Here is a 14,150-nt window from a genome sequence, read left to right on the forward strand (position 1 = left end):
TCATATGTTAATAGCATATTGTTATTAAAATGATGGTCTGACCTGGCTAGAGGGCGCTCATTATATCCACAGACAGAGCTTGACTCGAATTCTATATTGGGTTAAATTCGCAATTAAATAGCAGTCAAATTATCGGCTTTCCATAGTATATAATTTTTGTAATAAAATAAATGAAACTGTTCAATTAATTTTGTGTAAACGTCAAGTTTGTACGTGAATTTTTAGCATCTAAAGTATCGAGCTCGGGTGAAATCTAGCTAAATCTAATAACGTCAAATTCCGCTGCATTGTCGCATCTGGATGATAGAAGTCTTTTTAAAATAGATAAACTCCCGTAAACTACGATTTATCAGCAGTTCAGGTTAAAGAGATGTTAACTGAACAATATCAACAATCGAGTATACACATGACATTTAACTACGTGTAAACCAGACTAACCTGTCGATAATCTTAAAATGTACTGCTGCCTGATGGGATCATATAGTAGTTGACCCACTTCCGCCCGGTCTGACCGCGATTGAGGGCGTTTTTACTCTCTTCAACAGGTACGATTCGCTAAACTTACGACATCTTTATGTCTTGACCTCAATCATATGGCCCGCGGAATTGATGTGAATTATTCATAACCGATCGATACCGTGCCTCACTTTGTTAAGAGCAAGCCAACAAAATTCGTCATAGGTTTGCGTTGCTGATACAAAAACCGTGAATTTAGTGTCACCCCCTGCATAGACCATAACTGTATAACTACACCTTACGGTAATTTTTTTTTACATTATCATTAAAAACAATTTTTGGAGTAGTGCAACAGATTTTACGGTAATGGCTGCAGTAAATAAATTATCAGTGCAGTGCTTATTGGATGATGACACGTATTTTGCGAAAAGTTACGATGTGTTTATGAGTAGTAACAGAATGCCTGCCGGACCAGACTGGCTGACTGAGATCATTGCCGAGATAGAGCCAAGGATCATGCAAAGTGTCAAAGAATCTACCGGGAGGACGTTGAAAGCCCTTGGTATAGGAAGTGGTAGTGGTACGTATGTCGATCTGGAATTACTGTTATAGATTTCAATCTTTGAAAGTGGAGGAATTTGCCAGCCCTGCCCTGTCAAATTTGCCAGCCAATCAGCCCCTGACATAATTGTTCTTCTTCTTTTTTCTTAATAACAATAACAAGGCATATCAAATAAGGTTACGTGTCGGATCTTTTGATATGTAACGACTGCGCGCACGCTATGTACGTTACTGTGTTATGGACATCGCGTACGTGTTCGACTAATAAATATTTCCATCGTAATATTAAAACGACAGTTCCTGCGTTTTATTCAAAATGTCGGATTTTGAAAAAACTACAGCACCTAGAATCTAGAATTTTGCAGGGTATGTTAGTTTACTAAGTTTACTAAAGTACATTACAATCGTGTAAAAAGTAGAATTTTGAAAAATATTGAGGGCGTCCTCCTCAGCAAATGTTATAATGTGGCTTTAATATGTTCGTGGATGGCATTGCATTCCTGGATGGTATTCCTGGGATTGCATTCCAAGACTTTATTATTGGGATGCATTCTTGGATGGTATTCCAGAGATATATTCCTGAATTCCATTCCTGGGATTCTATTTCTGAGATGCATTCCTAGATTGTATTCCTGTAATGAATTCCATTCTCGTTTAAATATTTCCCACTCGAACGAATACAATTCGAATAAAATATTGTAACCGAATGCAGATCGTTAAGAGCTGTGTTGTATTCCTTTATTTTGTATACCTTGATTTCCTGGAATCAAATATGGAAAGCAATATGGAATACATGTTGAATATATTTGGTAAGGGATCCAAATGTTGTCAATTTTTTTCACCCATTGGTTTTCCTTTTTTTAATAACAGGAGAAACAGAAGACTCATTTGTCTCTCATTTTCAACCTCATTTTGTCAAAGTTCATCAGTGTATAGTCGAGCCAAGCAAAGCCTTGATAACCCGGCATAAGACGAACGTGTTACAAAATGAGTTGAAAGGAGTGACATACGAATGGCGTGAAGATCGTGTAGAGGATTTCATGACGAGTCAGAAAGAGGATGAAAAATATCACTTCATCACTGCTATTCATTGTTTGTATTATGTCCACAATCTTGAAGAAGTTCTTGGATTTTTGTTCGACAAACTTAAAAACAATGGAATTATCTTGATGGTGCTTACATCAGGTAACTTTTAATTATCATTTTACTATGACGTTTCAATAGGATGGCGTTGCGAGAAGTAGGTAAAGTCTTCCGGGATTTACTACTTTCAATACTGTCCTCCTTGTGTGTATGACGTACATAGAAAAGGCTAATTACAAGTCTCAGACTGAGTTGTCAATATTTGGTCAGTGACATCGTTGTGATTTTACAGGCTACCAAAAAACAGTTTACTATAAACTGTACCTTAAACACGTGAAGTGCTTCAGGTCCACTTAAGTTACTCATTTGACTATTATCTTAGTCTTAACGATTAAGAGGATATAAATGGAAATGTCCATTATAAGATGCACAAGATGCACCTGATGGACTTTGCCTCAGAGGATTAAAATAATTATATTATAACTAAAACAACATTCATAAGGTCATTTCAAAGTTATTAGGGGTTATCTGAGGTCAAATAAATAATAATAAGTTAATTTTCTTAACTCAGGCCTGTTATACCCAAACTCATACATTTTAAACCATAGCACTTAGGAGTATTTCGTGATCCTAGCATCCTCTTTTTATGATATAATTCAGTAGATATCCACGAAAAAGCTTATTCCCAAAATTTCAGTTGATTCCGATTTTGCGTATTGAGTTATGCATGATTATGTGTATTACACTGCTCCATAGACAATGTGTTGTTGTTGTTTTTTTGTCTTTCAATGTTTATTGGATTTTTATTATGAAAAAATTATCATCAAATTACAAAAATCACAAAAAAAGCAAGAGCAGACAACAGATTTTAAACTGATGGTGGGTAATTCCAAGTATACATACCTATGATCATGCCGCCATCAAGGTGTTGTAATTTCGTTCTGATTTACCAGAACGTAATTCAAATTTACCGATATTTTTGCTAAACGAATTAATCTGCAAGAAATGTTTTGTACATAAACATTATGTAACAGGAGGTTTCCAGTTGTATAAAAATCTCTACTTTTTTGAGAAAAGTGGGGAGATGATGCTGTGTATCACGAAATGCCCTTTTAACTAATTCTCCACATAATTATTGCCTCTTTAACATAACATCAAGCGTGTGGATCGGATTCCAAATGAAACCATCTACAACCTGACCAACACCACTCCACTGGTTGCCAGAGTCAAGATTCATCAACTCAAATTTCTCGGCCATATACTGCGTCTTGAAGATGGCGAGCCTGTGAAAGAATATGTGCTTTATATTCCACCACATGGGAAGAGGAAACCGGGACGGCCGCGCACACTGTACTTACAGTATGTCCAGCACCTCCTGGGAGATACTGAAGGGATGCTGCAACCAAACAAAATTGTTTCGCTTGCCCAAGATCGCAGCCGACTGATGATGATGATGAACATCAATAAATCAGATTATGTTACATATCCAATAGCCACCTTACAATCCAATTCATCTCCCAAAACATTGTTATAATAACTCATTATTTACAATGCAATATATTTGCAAACTCAACAGTCATCCATTTTGCGCGATGTATTTTTAAAAATATTTGATGTTTTCTTTATGCATATAAACGAAATATTTTTGAAACTTTTAAGTTTCAAAATTTGCATCTACGGATACCGTCATAATTATAGACTTATCTAAAGGGCTATTTACTTTCTAGTAGCCAATAGCTATATTTACTTCCTTAGATCAATACTGTTGGATAACTTATTTGTAGATTTGAGATTCAAACTGTTTAGTAATCGGTGTTTCACAATTAACAATTTATCATGTTTATACGGATCAGGTAAAGGAATTACTTCTTAAGTCATGTAGCCAACTTTTTCTTTCCGCAGAGACTGGTTTTGTGCGCGTCTTGCTGCCATCGTACCCAGCCAATACAGCAGACACATTTCGATGTCGTTTCGCGCTCTTCTGGACTACTTCCGAACCAGAGGTATATCTTGTGAAGTTCATAACGTTCCACTTCCGATAGATGTGAGCGGATGTCTTGACAGCGAGTCAGATGACGCATCCATGCTTCTTGATTTCTTGACCCATGTGAAAGATTTCTCTAAAGCTCCTTTGGCGTCAGGAATGAAAGAAGAGGTGTTCGCAACCATTCGTGAAATATTAGCAAATTCATCCATTGACCCGCAAGGAAATAACGTTTTAATGGTACAAAAGAAGGATCATAAGAATTGAGATTAATTTCATAAGAATGCTGCGCCTTGCACGGCCGTTTTTAACGTCTACTTTTATCGAAAACAACGAAAACTGAGGGGGTAAACTATTAGTCTCGTATATACGTTTGTGGCGTGTCAGACGCCTACACAGCGAATGCCCACCGTTACTGATGAGTACGTTGAAGATATGGACACGTAATACATATTACGCTTTAAGCTTACTGAAAGTTAAGTTTTTAAGCTTACTGAAAGTTAAGTTTTTAGCTTCCTTAAAATCCCATTAGATCATGGTTATATAATAGTTAAAGTGTCCAATACCTTCAATTTAACAATAATTTTGTCTCTAAGCTAAAGCAATTAATGTAAGTTTAATTGAATCTATTCCAAAGTGAAAGTCCGATTCTTGAAGACCCGGTCAGTGGCCCGGGTGGAAAAATTCGGTCTTTTTTTCACCAAAACATAAACTGTGACGGTGAATCTGAACATACCGGTACGCTATTTTAGCCTATTTAACATCGTAAAGAAGTACGACACAGCAAAATGTACAATTTACTCCAGATTTTAGGCCCCGTAAAAATAAGTTACGTACCTGGTTTAAATAGACTAAAACTTATCGTGTATTGTTGCGTACATAATTGGTCTTTCTTAGGAGCTTAATGATGAAATCGGAACATACCGGTATGTTATTTCAGCATCGTAAAGTACTACGGAACCCAGTACAGAACAAGACATTAGACAATGTAGAATTTTATTGGGAATTTTGGAGAGCATTTAGTTACGTAGCTGGTTGAAACAATCTAAAACTCATCGCGTAGCGTTACATTTGTAACACGGACCAAATTGGTCCTCCGTAAATTGCTACGGAACCCGTAAATTGCTACGGAACCCGTAAATTGCTACGGAACCCGTAAATTGCTACGGAACCCGGTACATAAAATTATATGTAATGTAGAATTTTATCGGAAATTTTGGCCCGTAGAGCATTTAGTTACGTAGCTGGTAGAAACAAGCTAAAACTCATCGCGTAGCGTTACATTTGTAAATCGGACCAAATTGGTTCTTCGGAAGAGTGCGACGATGATATCAGAACATACCAATACACTATTTCGGCATCGTAAAGAACTACGGAAGGACAAAATATAAAAAATGGAGAATTTATCGAGATTGGTAAAAACAAGCGAAAAGTCATAGCGTATCGTTACGTATCTCACACGAACCAAATTAATGCTTCGTAAGGGTTTGACAACAAAATCGCAACTCACAATGATTTCAGTCGGCGCACACACACTACATGTTATACTTCTGGGTTTCTATGTACAGTTTACGTATAGTGGCTATAGTGCGTGTATTATCAGTACATGTCATATCATTTCTGCAAAGTAGGCTATATGGACTGTGACACTGTTATGCTCGAACAAATTATTATCATTAGCATCTGTTTTACTTGTAAATAAAGCGAGGATGATTATTAATTGTTTTTATGTTCCAATATTCTGACTAAAATACGCTATACCGTACGGTATGATTCGCATTTTGTGCAGTGAATTTAGTGATGGTGTACGGACATAAGTTGTCTATTATCAAGCATCTAAGGAGTGTGAACGGTAACTCTTGGATAGCATTTTTATCTAAAGCTTCTGGTTTACTTGAAAAATTAATAAAATATAATTGGGAGTGTTTTGTGGGTCTATTCTAGTGATCAAAATGGGCTATTTTCAACTTCGAAAGGACATTTCGTCGCCATTATCGGCGACCGATTACATTCGATAACTATGTAGGGTTGGGCGGTATGGGAATTTTGAGTCAACAGTACCGCTATTACTTTGTGTGCTAATTGGTATCGGTAGTTTTAAATTATAACTCTTTGTATCGCCCAACACCACTTAAACCAAATAAGACTCCTTAAAGGCCGCTACAAATATCTGGAAAACACATTAAGTTGGGAGCTGTACAAAGTTTGGTGGTATAGAGGTGAACATTGCCTTGATTATATTTTAAGCCTACTTAATTGGGTTGTCCTTGAAAGTTTGCCTGGTCAACTGGATCCCCCTTTAGGTCAAAACTGGGGGCGCTCTAGATAAAAGTAAACATCACGCATAGGCGGCGAACGGCCGTGCTTGGGTCATACCATGGTTTTGAGATCACCTTGGGCCTATAATTGTAACCATGCCCCTCATAGCAGTCAATATTTGTATACCATATTACGAATCATGTGCATGCAAGAAATCAAACACAAAAATAGGAACTGGATGAATGACCTTTAACCTTTTTCGCGTCACATACAGTAACTATATTATGTTTATCAAATTATCATGCGGAATATCACAAACAACATCAAATGTATATATTGCATTCGTTTTGCTTTGATGTTTGGGCTCCAGTATCAACAGAAAATATCATGGTCGCAGGGTGGGTAGACCCGAGGCCGGCGACTCCCTTAGTTGAGTGCTTTATTAATGGAGTTCCAATATATTAAAGGCCCCGGAGGGCTAGAAAGCAATAAAAAGTAAAAAAAATGCGTAACCTTAAGAGTAACGGTTTGTCATTCAAAATTGACATTTTAACTTGACCATGTCAAAATGTTAAAACATTAAGTAACCTTAATGCAGTCATAATGTTTTGCTTATATATGGTATAAACCAAATCATGACGCCCGTACACATATTTCTATTGGAATATGTGTAAAAACGTATTTCCTCACCTCACCTCACCTAGGTTGTTTCATCCTCTGTAGTATGAAGCCCTCTTCAAGAATCTTCCATTTCTGTCTGTCTTGCGCATCCCTTGCCCAAGTGGTGCCTCTATATGCTGTTGATTAATCTCGTCTTTGCCTTCCTCTTCTACGCTTTCCTATTCTTGGTTGCCTCTTTTTGTCCATCTATGGTCATTTTTTCTTGCCACATGTACTGCCTATCTCTATTTCGTTTCATCAATCCTTTCCATGATCCCTTTGACTCCTGTTTTACTTCTTATATCTCGTAAAGTTATATTTAGCATGCGTCTTTCCATGGCTCACTGCACAGCGACAACGCCTGGTAAATAATTATATTGTACAGGCAGGGAAACTAAATCAATACACGTGTATCTTCTATGCACGGCCGATACACGAGTATTGATTTTCAGACGATGAGATCTTTGGCCTAGACAAACTGCTCTAACGTAGAGGGCGTGGCTAATGACCCATTCGCGTAGACTCTCATAACAGCCCTGGTTAAAAAGAAAGAATTACAGTCATGGACAAAACTTTGGAATATTTTTATTTTTGCATCAAATGTAGTTTTCAATCATATTAGGAACAGGTTTGTTGTTCTGGAGTAGTACTCAGTTGAATTTAATTGAAAGATGTAAATGTCCTGTCATGTTTACATCACACAATTTGTCAATTAAACCAAGAATTAACTGAGGAAGCGCATTACAAATGGAAGGATCGCACAATCGCAGCACTTTTTGGCGTTCTCTTTGTATCACAAAATGAGATTAAAGTAATTAGAAAACTTTATTGTTTAAACATCCAAGAACCTATTGTTTTTTGGTTTTTTTGTAAAATGACAAGGCAATCTTCTAAAATTTGTCATTTTGATGAGAAAGTCCGATTCATTTTGAAGATAAATTTGTTGATTTTGAAGATAAATCTGTTGAGTCCCCCTCTGAAAAGTCATCCTTGTCTACTTGTGAATAGATTATAATAATTTTTGAGGAGTTAATGTTTAGAGTGTATACGGATTCTTGAACTGTTGGAAACGATTTCCAGTAATCATTCTGGGTTATCCCAAGTATGTACTCCATGTTTCTTGAAGGCACGCTCGGCATAGCGTATGTTTCAAATCTTGAATCAAAATTCGAGCTGACGAAGACATTGCCCTTACAGTGTCAAGAACCTCCTAAAATCTTGCTTGTAGTGTTTTTATTTACGCCGCGGTGCCCAACCTTCCAGTATGCTTCCCTATGATACCGGAAATTATATTTGTCTTTGATAGTAAAATAAAAAGCTAATCATGACCAATATGTTAAAAGCTATTATCGTGTATCACTATTCTATATTGACAATCAGTTGTGTGAAATATTTGAACTCTGATGTAGTGAAGCAAGCAAAACTTATCTTAGTAGATATATACTTTGCTTTTATAAAAAAAAATGCATGAAACTTATTGGTACATTTTAATCAATATTAAACCTCTCATTAGTTCTTGGTGACAATTGTGCTATGTAACCATTATTTGAAGTTAATCTCGCGAATCCATTTTGACCTTAATAAGTTAAGATTACTTGATTTTATTTTACAAGGTTGTTAAGGGAGGTCTAATGAGCGTGAACCTGGTTTGGATGCAGAGGGAGTGTGCCTGTAACAGACACAGCCACCAGAAAAGGACCAGCTCAGATCGCGCGCCAAATAAGTTTGCAGTCCAGAAATTTCATTTTTTTCTCAGCCTTGCAAAATATAGGCAGAGGTGGGAATCGAACCCGGGACCTCGGTGTTGTAAAACCTACTGCGTTACCACTGAGCCAACTGACAATCAGCTATGAGAAGTTTGATAGTAATCCTTGATATTGCAGAATAGAATAAATCAATACTGATAGGTCTATTTATCTAATGTACGATGTTATTCAAATTGGCCTATAAACTAGGAATATAATGTGAAATGACTATCAATCGATCAATCAATCAAGTTGTCAAGTTATCAACAATCAATAATAAACCGACGTAGGCCTATCATGGAATATTACTAACTAGGCCTACTAACTAATATACCAAATAAATAAAATAAATAAATACCGGTAAGTCAGTAAATAAATAAATAGGCATAGGCCTAAATAAATAAATAAATACATAATGCAGAATGCAGTTAGTATTTTAGTTGCAAAATTCAAACATTCTATTCACACATTCTATTATAATTTTCTGCTATACACGCAAAGGACCTGTGCCTTTAATATGTCCGCGCCTAATCAATAATGAGTCTTTCACCATGCTCACACACCATGTTAAACTATTGTATCCCTGCAAGTATTATACTGACCAAGTCCTAACACCTCAATGAAATGGATGCTATAACGTACCCAATCAAGCGAACATATCAAGGTCATATCAGGGCGTTATACAAAGAATGGTCAAAGGTCAACGTTTCCAAAGAAGTATAGTAATAGATGTAGACACAAGCTTTCGTGCGGGAAACATAAACACATAGTCGTCAGTCGTGTGGTTTTTATGAGATTTGATACGGCGCTGAAGTCTATTGGCTGTCCCAAAATCAGTACCAGACCCGGTTTCCAGACGGCAATGTGTGTGTTGTTACAAGGAATGCAAACTCATTTTATCAATGAGTGAACCACATAGAGGAATACGACATCTATCGTGAGCCAATCTGCATTCTGTTGCCTGCAAAAGCCGACGATCAGGTAAAAATTCTAAAAGCAGCGTGACTAGATATTTGCGTTAATTTCATGATACGTGTAAAACGCATTGAAAACGCCAAATTGCAGTCATAAAATATATAATATTAGTAAATCACCCAATCGAATGTTAACGTAGGTATGTGGAAAAGAACTGCAATAACAATAACAAACTATGTGCCCAAAGAGTTGTCTTTGGCATGTCGCTTTTTTAAATATGACCAAAAATATCAAATTTTGGAAAAACGCCCCAAATTTAAAATAAACACGAACCTTCCAAAATAAATATATATTAGCACTCGGCGGCCCAGTCACTACCTGCCGCTGTGATTTGGGGTAACTCATTGCTTCCCCTCTCCAGATACCGGAACTTCAAGGTCGCTCATACCCCAGCCCTTAAATCATCCTTATTATCTTATTCAATCTAAGTACAACGCTTTTAGTAGTTACAAGAATGAGGTTCCCTTCTATTTGAAAATACGACAAACCAAAATGTAATATTGTTACTCACAGCTTCAATGTCAAACTTGAAAACTAAATTAGTCGAAGTCGATATTTCATTCTCTATACTTCAAGGTCAAGTTACTCAGCCAAAAAAGGCTCTTTTTTCTTTGATTTGACTTTTAAATGGTACAAAAACAACTGTTCAACTGATTTGTAAATTCATAAAATCGTTACATTAGCATTCTTGTCGGACGCATTCAACAGACTGTGAATTCACCAAATTATAAAGTATCGTTGTTCTATACCCTAGACATGCGGTAATGTTAGACGGGGTAGGATTGTCCTCTCCGGAGAAATCGAATATATCATCTACCTGTGAATTATGAATAACAGATTACAAATTTTTGATATTGAAAGGGAAATTGAAGAGATGCAGAAACCCTTACAAAACACGATGCGCCAATGAGCTTGGTTAAAATAGAGCGTGCTTCAACATGTATCATTATTGTTCGAGAAATGATATATTCATTTTGATAATAAAAAATGGAAAGAATATCATGAAGTCCCTCATGGAATAATAATCTGTAGATCTATCACTGGATTATGTTTGAGATTTACGTTGATTCCACCGAGTTCACGCAAACGTATGGCTCATCATATATTAAGATATATTGTCACGTAACCAGCCTGTTCTTTATAGTATGATAAGTTTGTCCTGGAGCGAAGGATACGGGATCCAATTGGCTACTATAACATTCAAGGGCTGATTTAATATACATACACCCACGGCCCACACCATTCCCCTGTTATCTAGTTTCGTTACATTTTGTCTTAGATGAATGCTGTCGAACAAGCACATTTTTATGGGGTACTGGTTATTGAAAGCTCAACGTTTTGGTCAGGGACCCAAAAAGGTATAGGCTATACTTGTTCGTGCAACACGTCCACCGTACCAAAAGCTGAAATTATTTGTTCGCACCATAGTTCTCTTGATACATATATCAGGTTTGTTTTTTCATTCCTTGATTTCCGATTCTATCCATCCATATATTATTTATAGACCCTCTTAATTTGATATTGAAAAAGTAACCAAAATCGCATTATATACTTAAAAACGGTAGTTATGTAAGCAAATTGATGTTTCGGAAGCCATAAACTAAGAATACCCGTTTTGATGGTTGACCACTCGTCGGTGTCAATGACCACAGTAACCCATCAACAGATCAATGTTATCATCAAAGTATCCAATTCTCATCCAGAATATCGATATGTAATACGTTAAGTCTGCCAGTTTTTGCATTGAATCCCATGACTCACTTTAATACCCGGTTATTAGCATGTCGTTCAAAGGTTTCAGTGGCTCTTTTAGATGGTTTATCGTGTCAAGTATGCATGCCTTTGGCAAATAACAGAAATCGTTTAAGTCAGGTCGTTAGTAGTAGCCATATCATTTACCTTATATCTTACAAATACTGAAATGGACTCATCAAGGTATATGGTGAATGATGGCTACCGTCTTGTCGGGTCCATGTCTTTGACCGGCCAATCGTTTTTTGTTTTTCATTTTCAACCAAGACAAACGAATAAGGCCCACTATAATCGTTTATCGTTTTCATTAGCCAAGAAAAAGCCACTATGTCCGTTTTTCCTAACACAAGTATGAAAAATAAACTTGAAAAAAGAAATAAATAGATACATTTGTTTTTCTCGATCCAACTGCAACTAAAAGAACAAATCCGACAATGTTCACGTTTTCCTTTTTCTATCACCAATGCAAACAAGAAAAAGAGAAGCATGGAAAGGATGATAATATAAACATTTGCAGTTTTTGCTCCATTTGCATGCTGTAAAATAGAAAAGCCAACAATGTTCGTTTCTTCGTTTTTCTAAAATAAGTATTAAAACAAACAAAGAGAAACACGGAAAAGGCGATTTATTAAAAATTATTTTTGTTTGCTCCATTCGCAACCAAAGTATAAAAAATACACAGAGAGAATACGGAAAGCGATTAATTTAAATGTTTCTTGTTCTTGTTTTAATTATAAAAACGAAAAATTGAATCACGATGTCTCTTTTCTATAGGACCACATGGTCATCTTTGGAATGACTGGCTGAGAACAATGTACACATATGTAATTAGATGTCAATTGATCATTAAAAAAACTCTTACATACTGTACAACAGGAGGTGGGATAAGGTGTTTGAGTATATTCAACGATATTCATGACTTGTCTTTGCGTACCACTGCGTCTATTGTAATTCCGTTATCGTTGTCTGCACCACAACATTCCAACTTGGTGAAATTATCGTAACTAATTATGAAAATGTGACGCCTTACTATTATTTCACATTAATCTTATTATACAAGTTTATTGTTTTGTTGTTGATACTCCCTCATTTCAAATATATAGTTTTGGTTTCTCTATTGTTCAGAAACCAAAAATCAAGGGATTAAAATGTGGAGATGAACTGGTATGCAATCATAACACTATTGTGCTGGGAGGACACAAGAGGGTATATATAATCAAAAGTATAATGGCCTATAACCATACGTATATAATAGCCTATTGTGCTAACATTTTCATTATCGATATCTATCAACGCGGACGACTTTTGATGCTCTCTGCCGTATGTGGCACACTTCCATGACACCATAAAATTACACCCGAGTTTGATAAGTTATGCATAGACATCATGTGCATATATTGAGGGGTGGGGGTGGGGGTGTTTTGTTTATTTGTCTGAAATATAAACGATGCATGATGATGTAGATGATTTGATTATGAATTAGATTATTCCCCGGAAAGCACAACCCATACCTCTTACCTATGTTCCCTCCGCCACCTATATATAACCTCCTCCCCCCCTCCCCACACTCGATATCGACTCTTCCCTATTATTCCACTCCACTCTTGAGCCCCCTCTCCCCCTCCTTCCCTTCCCACTTCCAATGCTCTCTCCCCTCTGTTTCTCTTTCTCCCTTTCCCTTACCCCCTCCCCTCACACACACATACCCTCTTTCCCTGGCGATCTCTTCTATCTCTCTCTCTCTCTCTATTCTCCAATAAATAAATTGAATAAAAGTTAGTTTAAACCAGCTTTCTATGATATTGATCTTCCGTCATGCGACATGCACATAAATAGAGTTGTGTATAATAGTGTTTATAACACTGAAGTCATAATCTGTCAAGTGCCTATTGTAATGTCTGTGGAAATATTTCGATGGTCTATATATTTTCACAGTGAAATCAACTTAGGCTAATTCGTAGTCTCAAGTCAATGCTTTCAAACTAAATCAATGCTTTCAAATGTAGACTGCTTTGTTCGACTTCTCTGCTCGTGAATATTGCACTGCGAAATTTAAACATTTCTTTTGTATACTAAGAGTAGGTAACTTCAAATCAAATAATTTTACGATCCACACCACTTATAAGAAACTGAAACCAAAACCGAAACTGACTGACACAAATGTTCGGTTTTAAACAAAAGGTAGAAACAATGAGTTCGATATCTTATGATTCAAGTGGTTAGGCAGGACAATAGGAAACCACGTGACCAAAACCAAAACCAAAACTAAAACTATATATTTGAAATGAGGCATTGTCATTTTAAACAATTTTTTTGGCCCATTGCGACAGGATCAAACTCATTAGACAAAGAGCGATTAGGGTTATTAGATTTGAATGAGCATTGCAGCTCGGTCTATCATGGGTCAATTTATCCTTTTAAAATGCATTGCTATTTATATTAAATGTGAAAATATCGACACACTAATGGTAGGAAATGTAACAGGGTGTGATTATAATGACCAATTCTAAAATGCTATTAATTAAATGAAAATTATAAACTTAGATTTTGACACTTTTTTGTTTTCTTTGCGTAACTTTTTAACATCATTGTGATTTCAGCATACTGGTGAATACCAGGGTAAAAACGGCTTTACCTGAAAACAAAAGTCGATAGTGTCGCCCTCTATAGTCAAA

At 36.3% G+C, this 14,150-nt stretch overlaps 1 protein-coding gene across 1 annotated transcript; it reads left to right on the top strand.

Annotated features, from left to right (window-relative positions):
* Nucleotides 1–771: 771 nt before the first annotated feature.
* Nucleotides 772–4,351, top strand: LOC140154429 (histamine N-methyltransferase-like). The gene is made up of 3 exons (XM_072176994.1): nt 772–1,036; nt 1,888–2,202; nt 4,143–4,351. Exons 1-3 carry the CDS (start codon nt 823–825, stop codon nt 4,349–4,351), a joined length of 738 nt encoding a protein of 245 aa, XP_072033095.1. The 5' UTR covers nt 772–822.
* The last annotated feature ends 9,799 nt before the right edge of the window (nt 4,352–14,150 follow it).

The sequence above is a fragment of the Amphiura filiformis genome, chromosome 6 (genome assembly GCF_039555335.1).
Source record: "Amphiura filiformis chromosome 6, Afil_fr2py, whole genome shotgun sequence".
Taxonomy (NCBI): Eukaryota; Metazoa; Echinodermata; class Ophiuroidea; order Amphilepidida; family Amphiuridae; genus Amphiura; species Amphiura filiformis.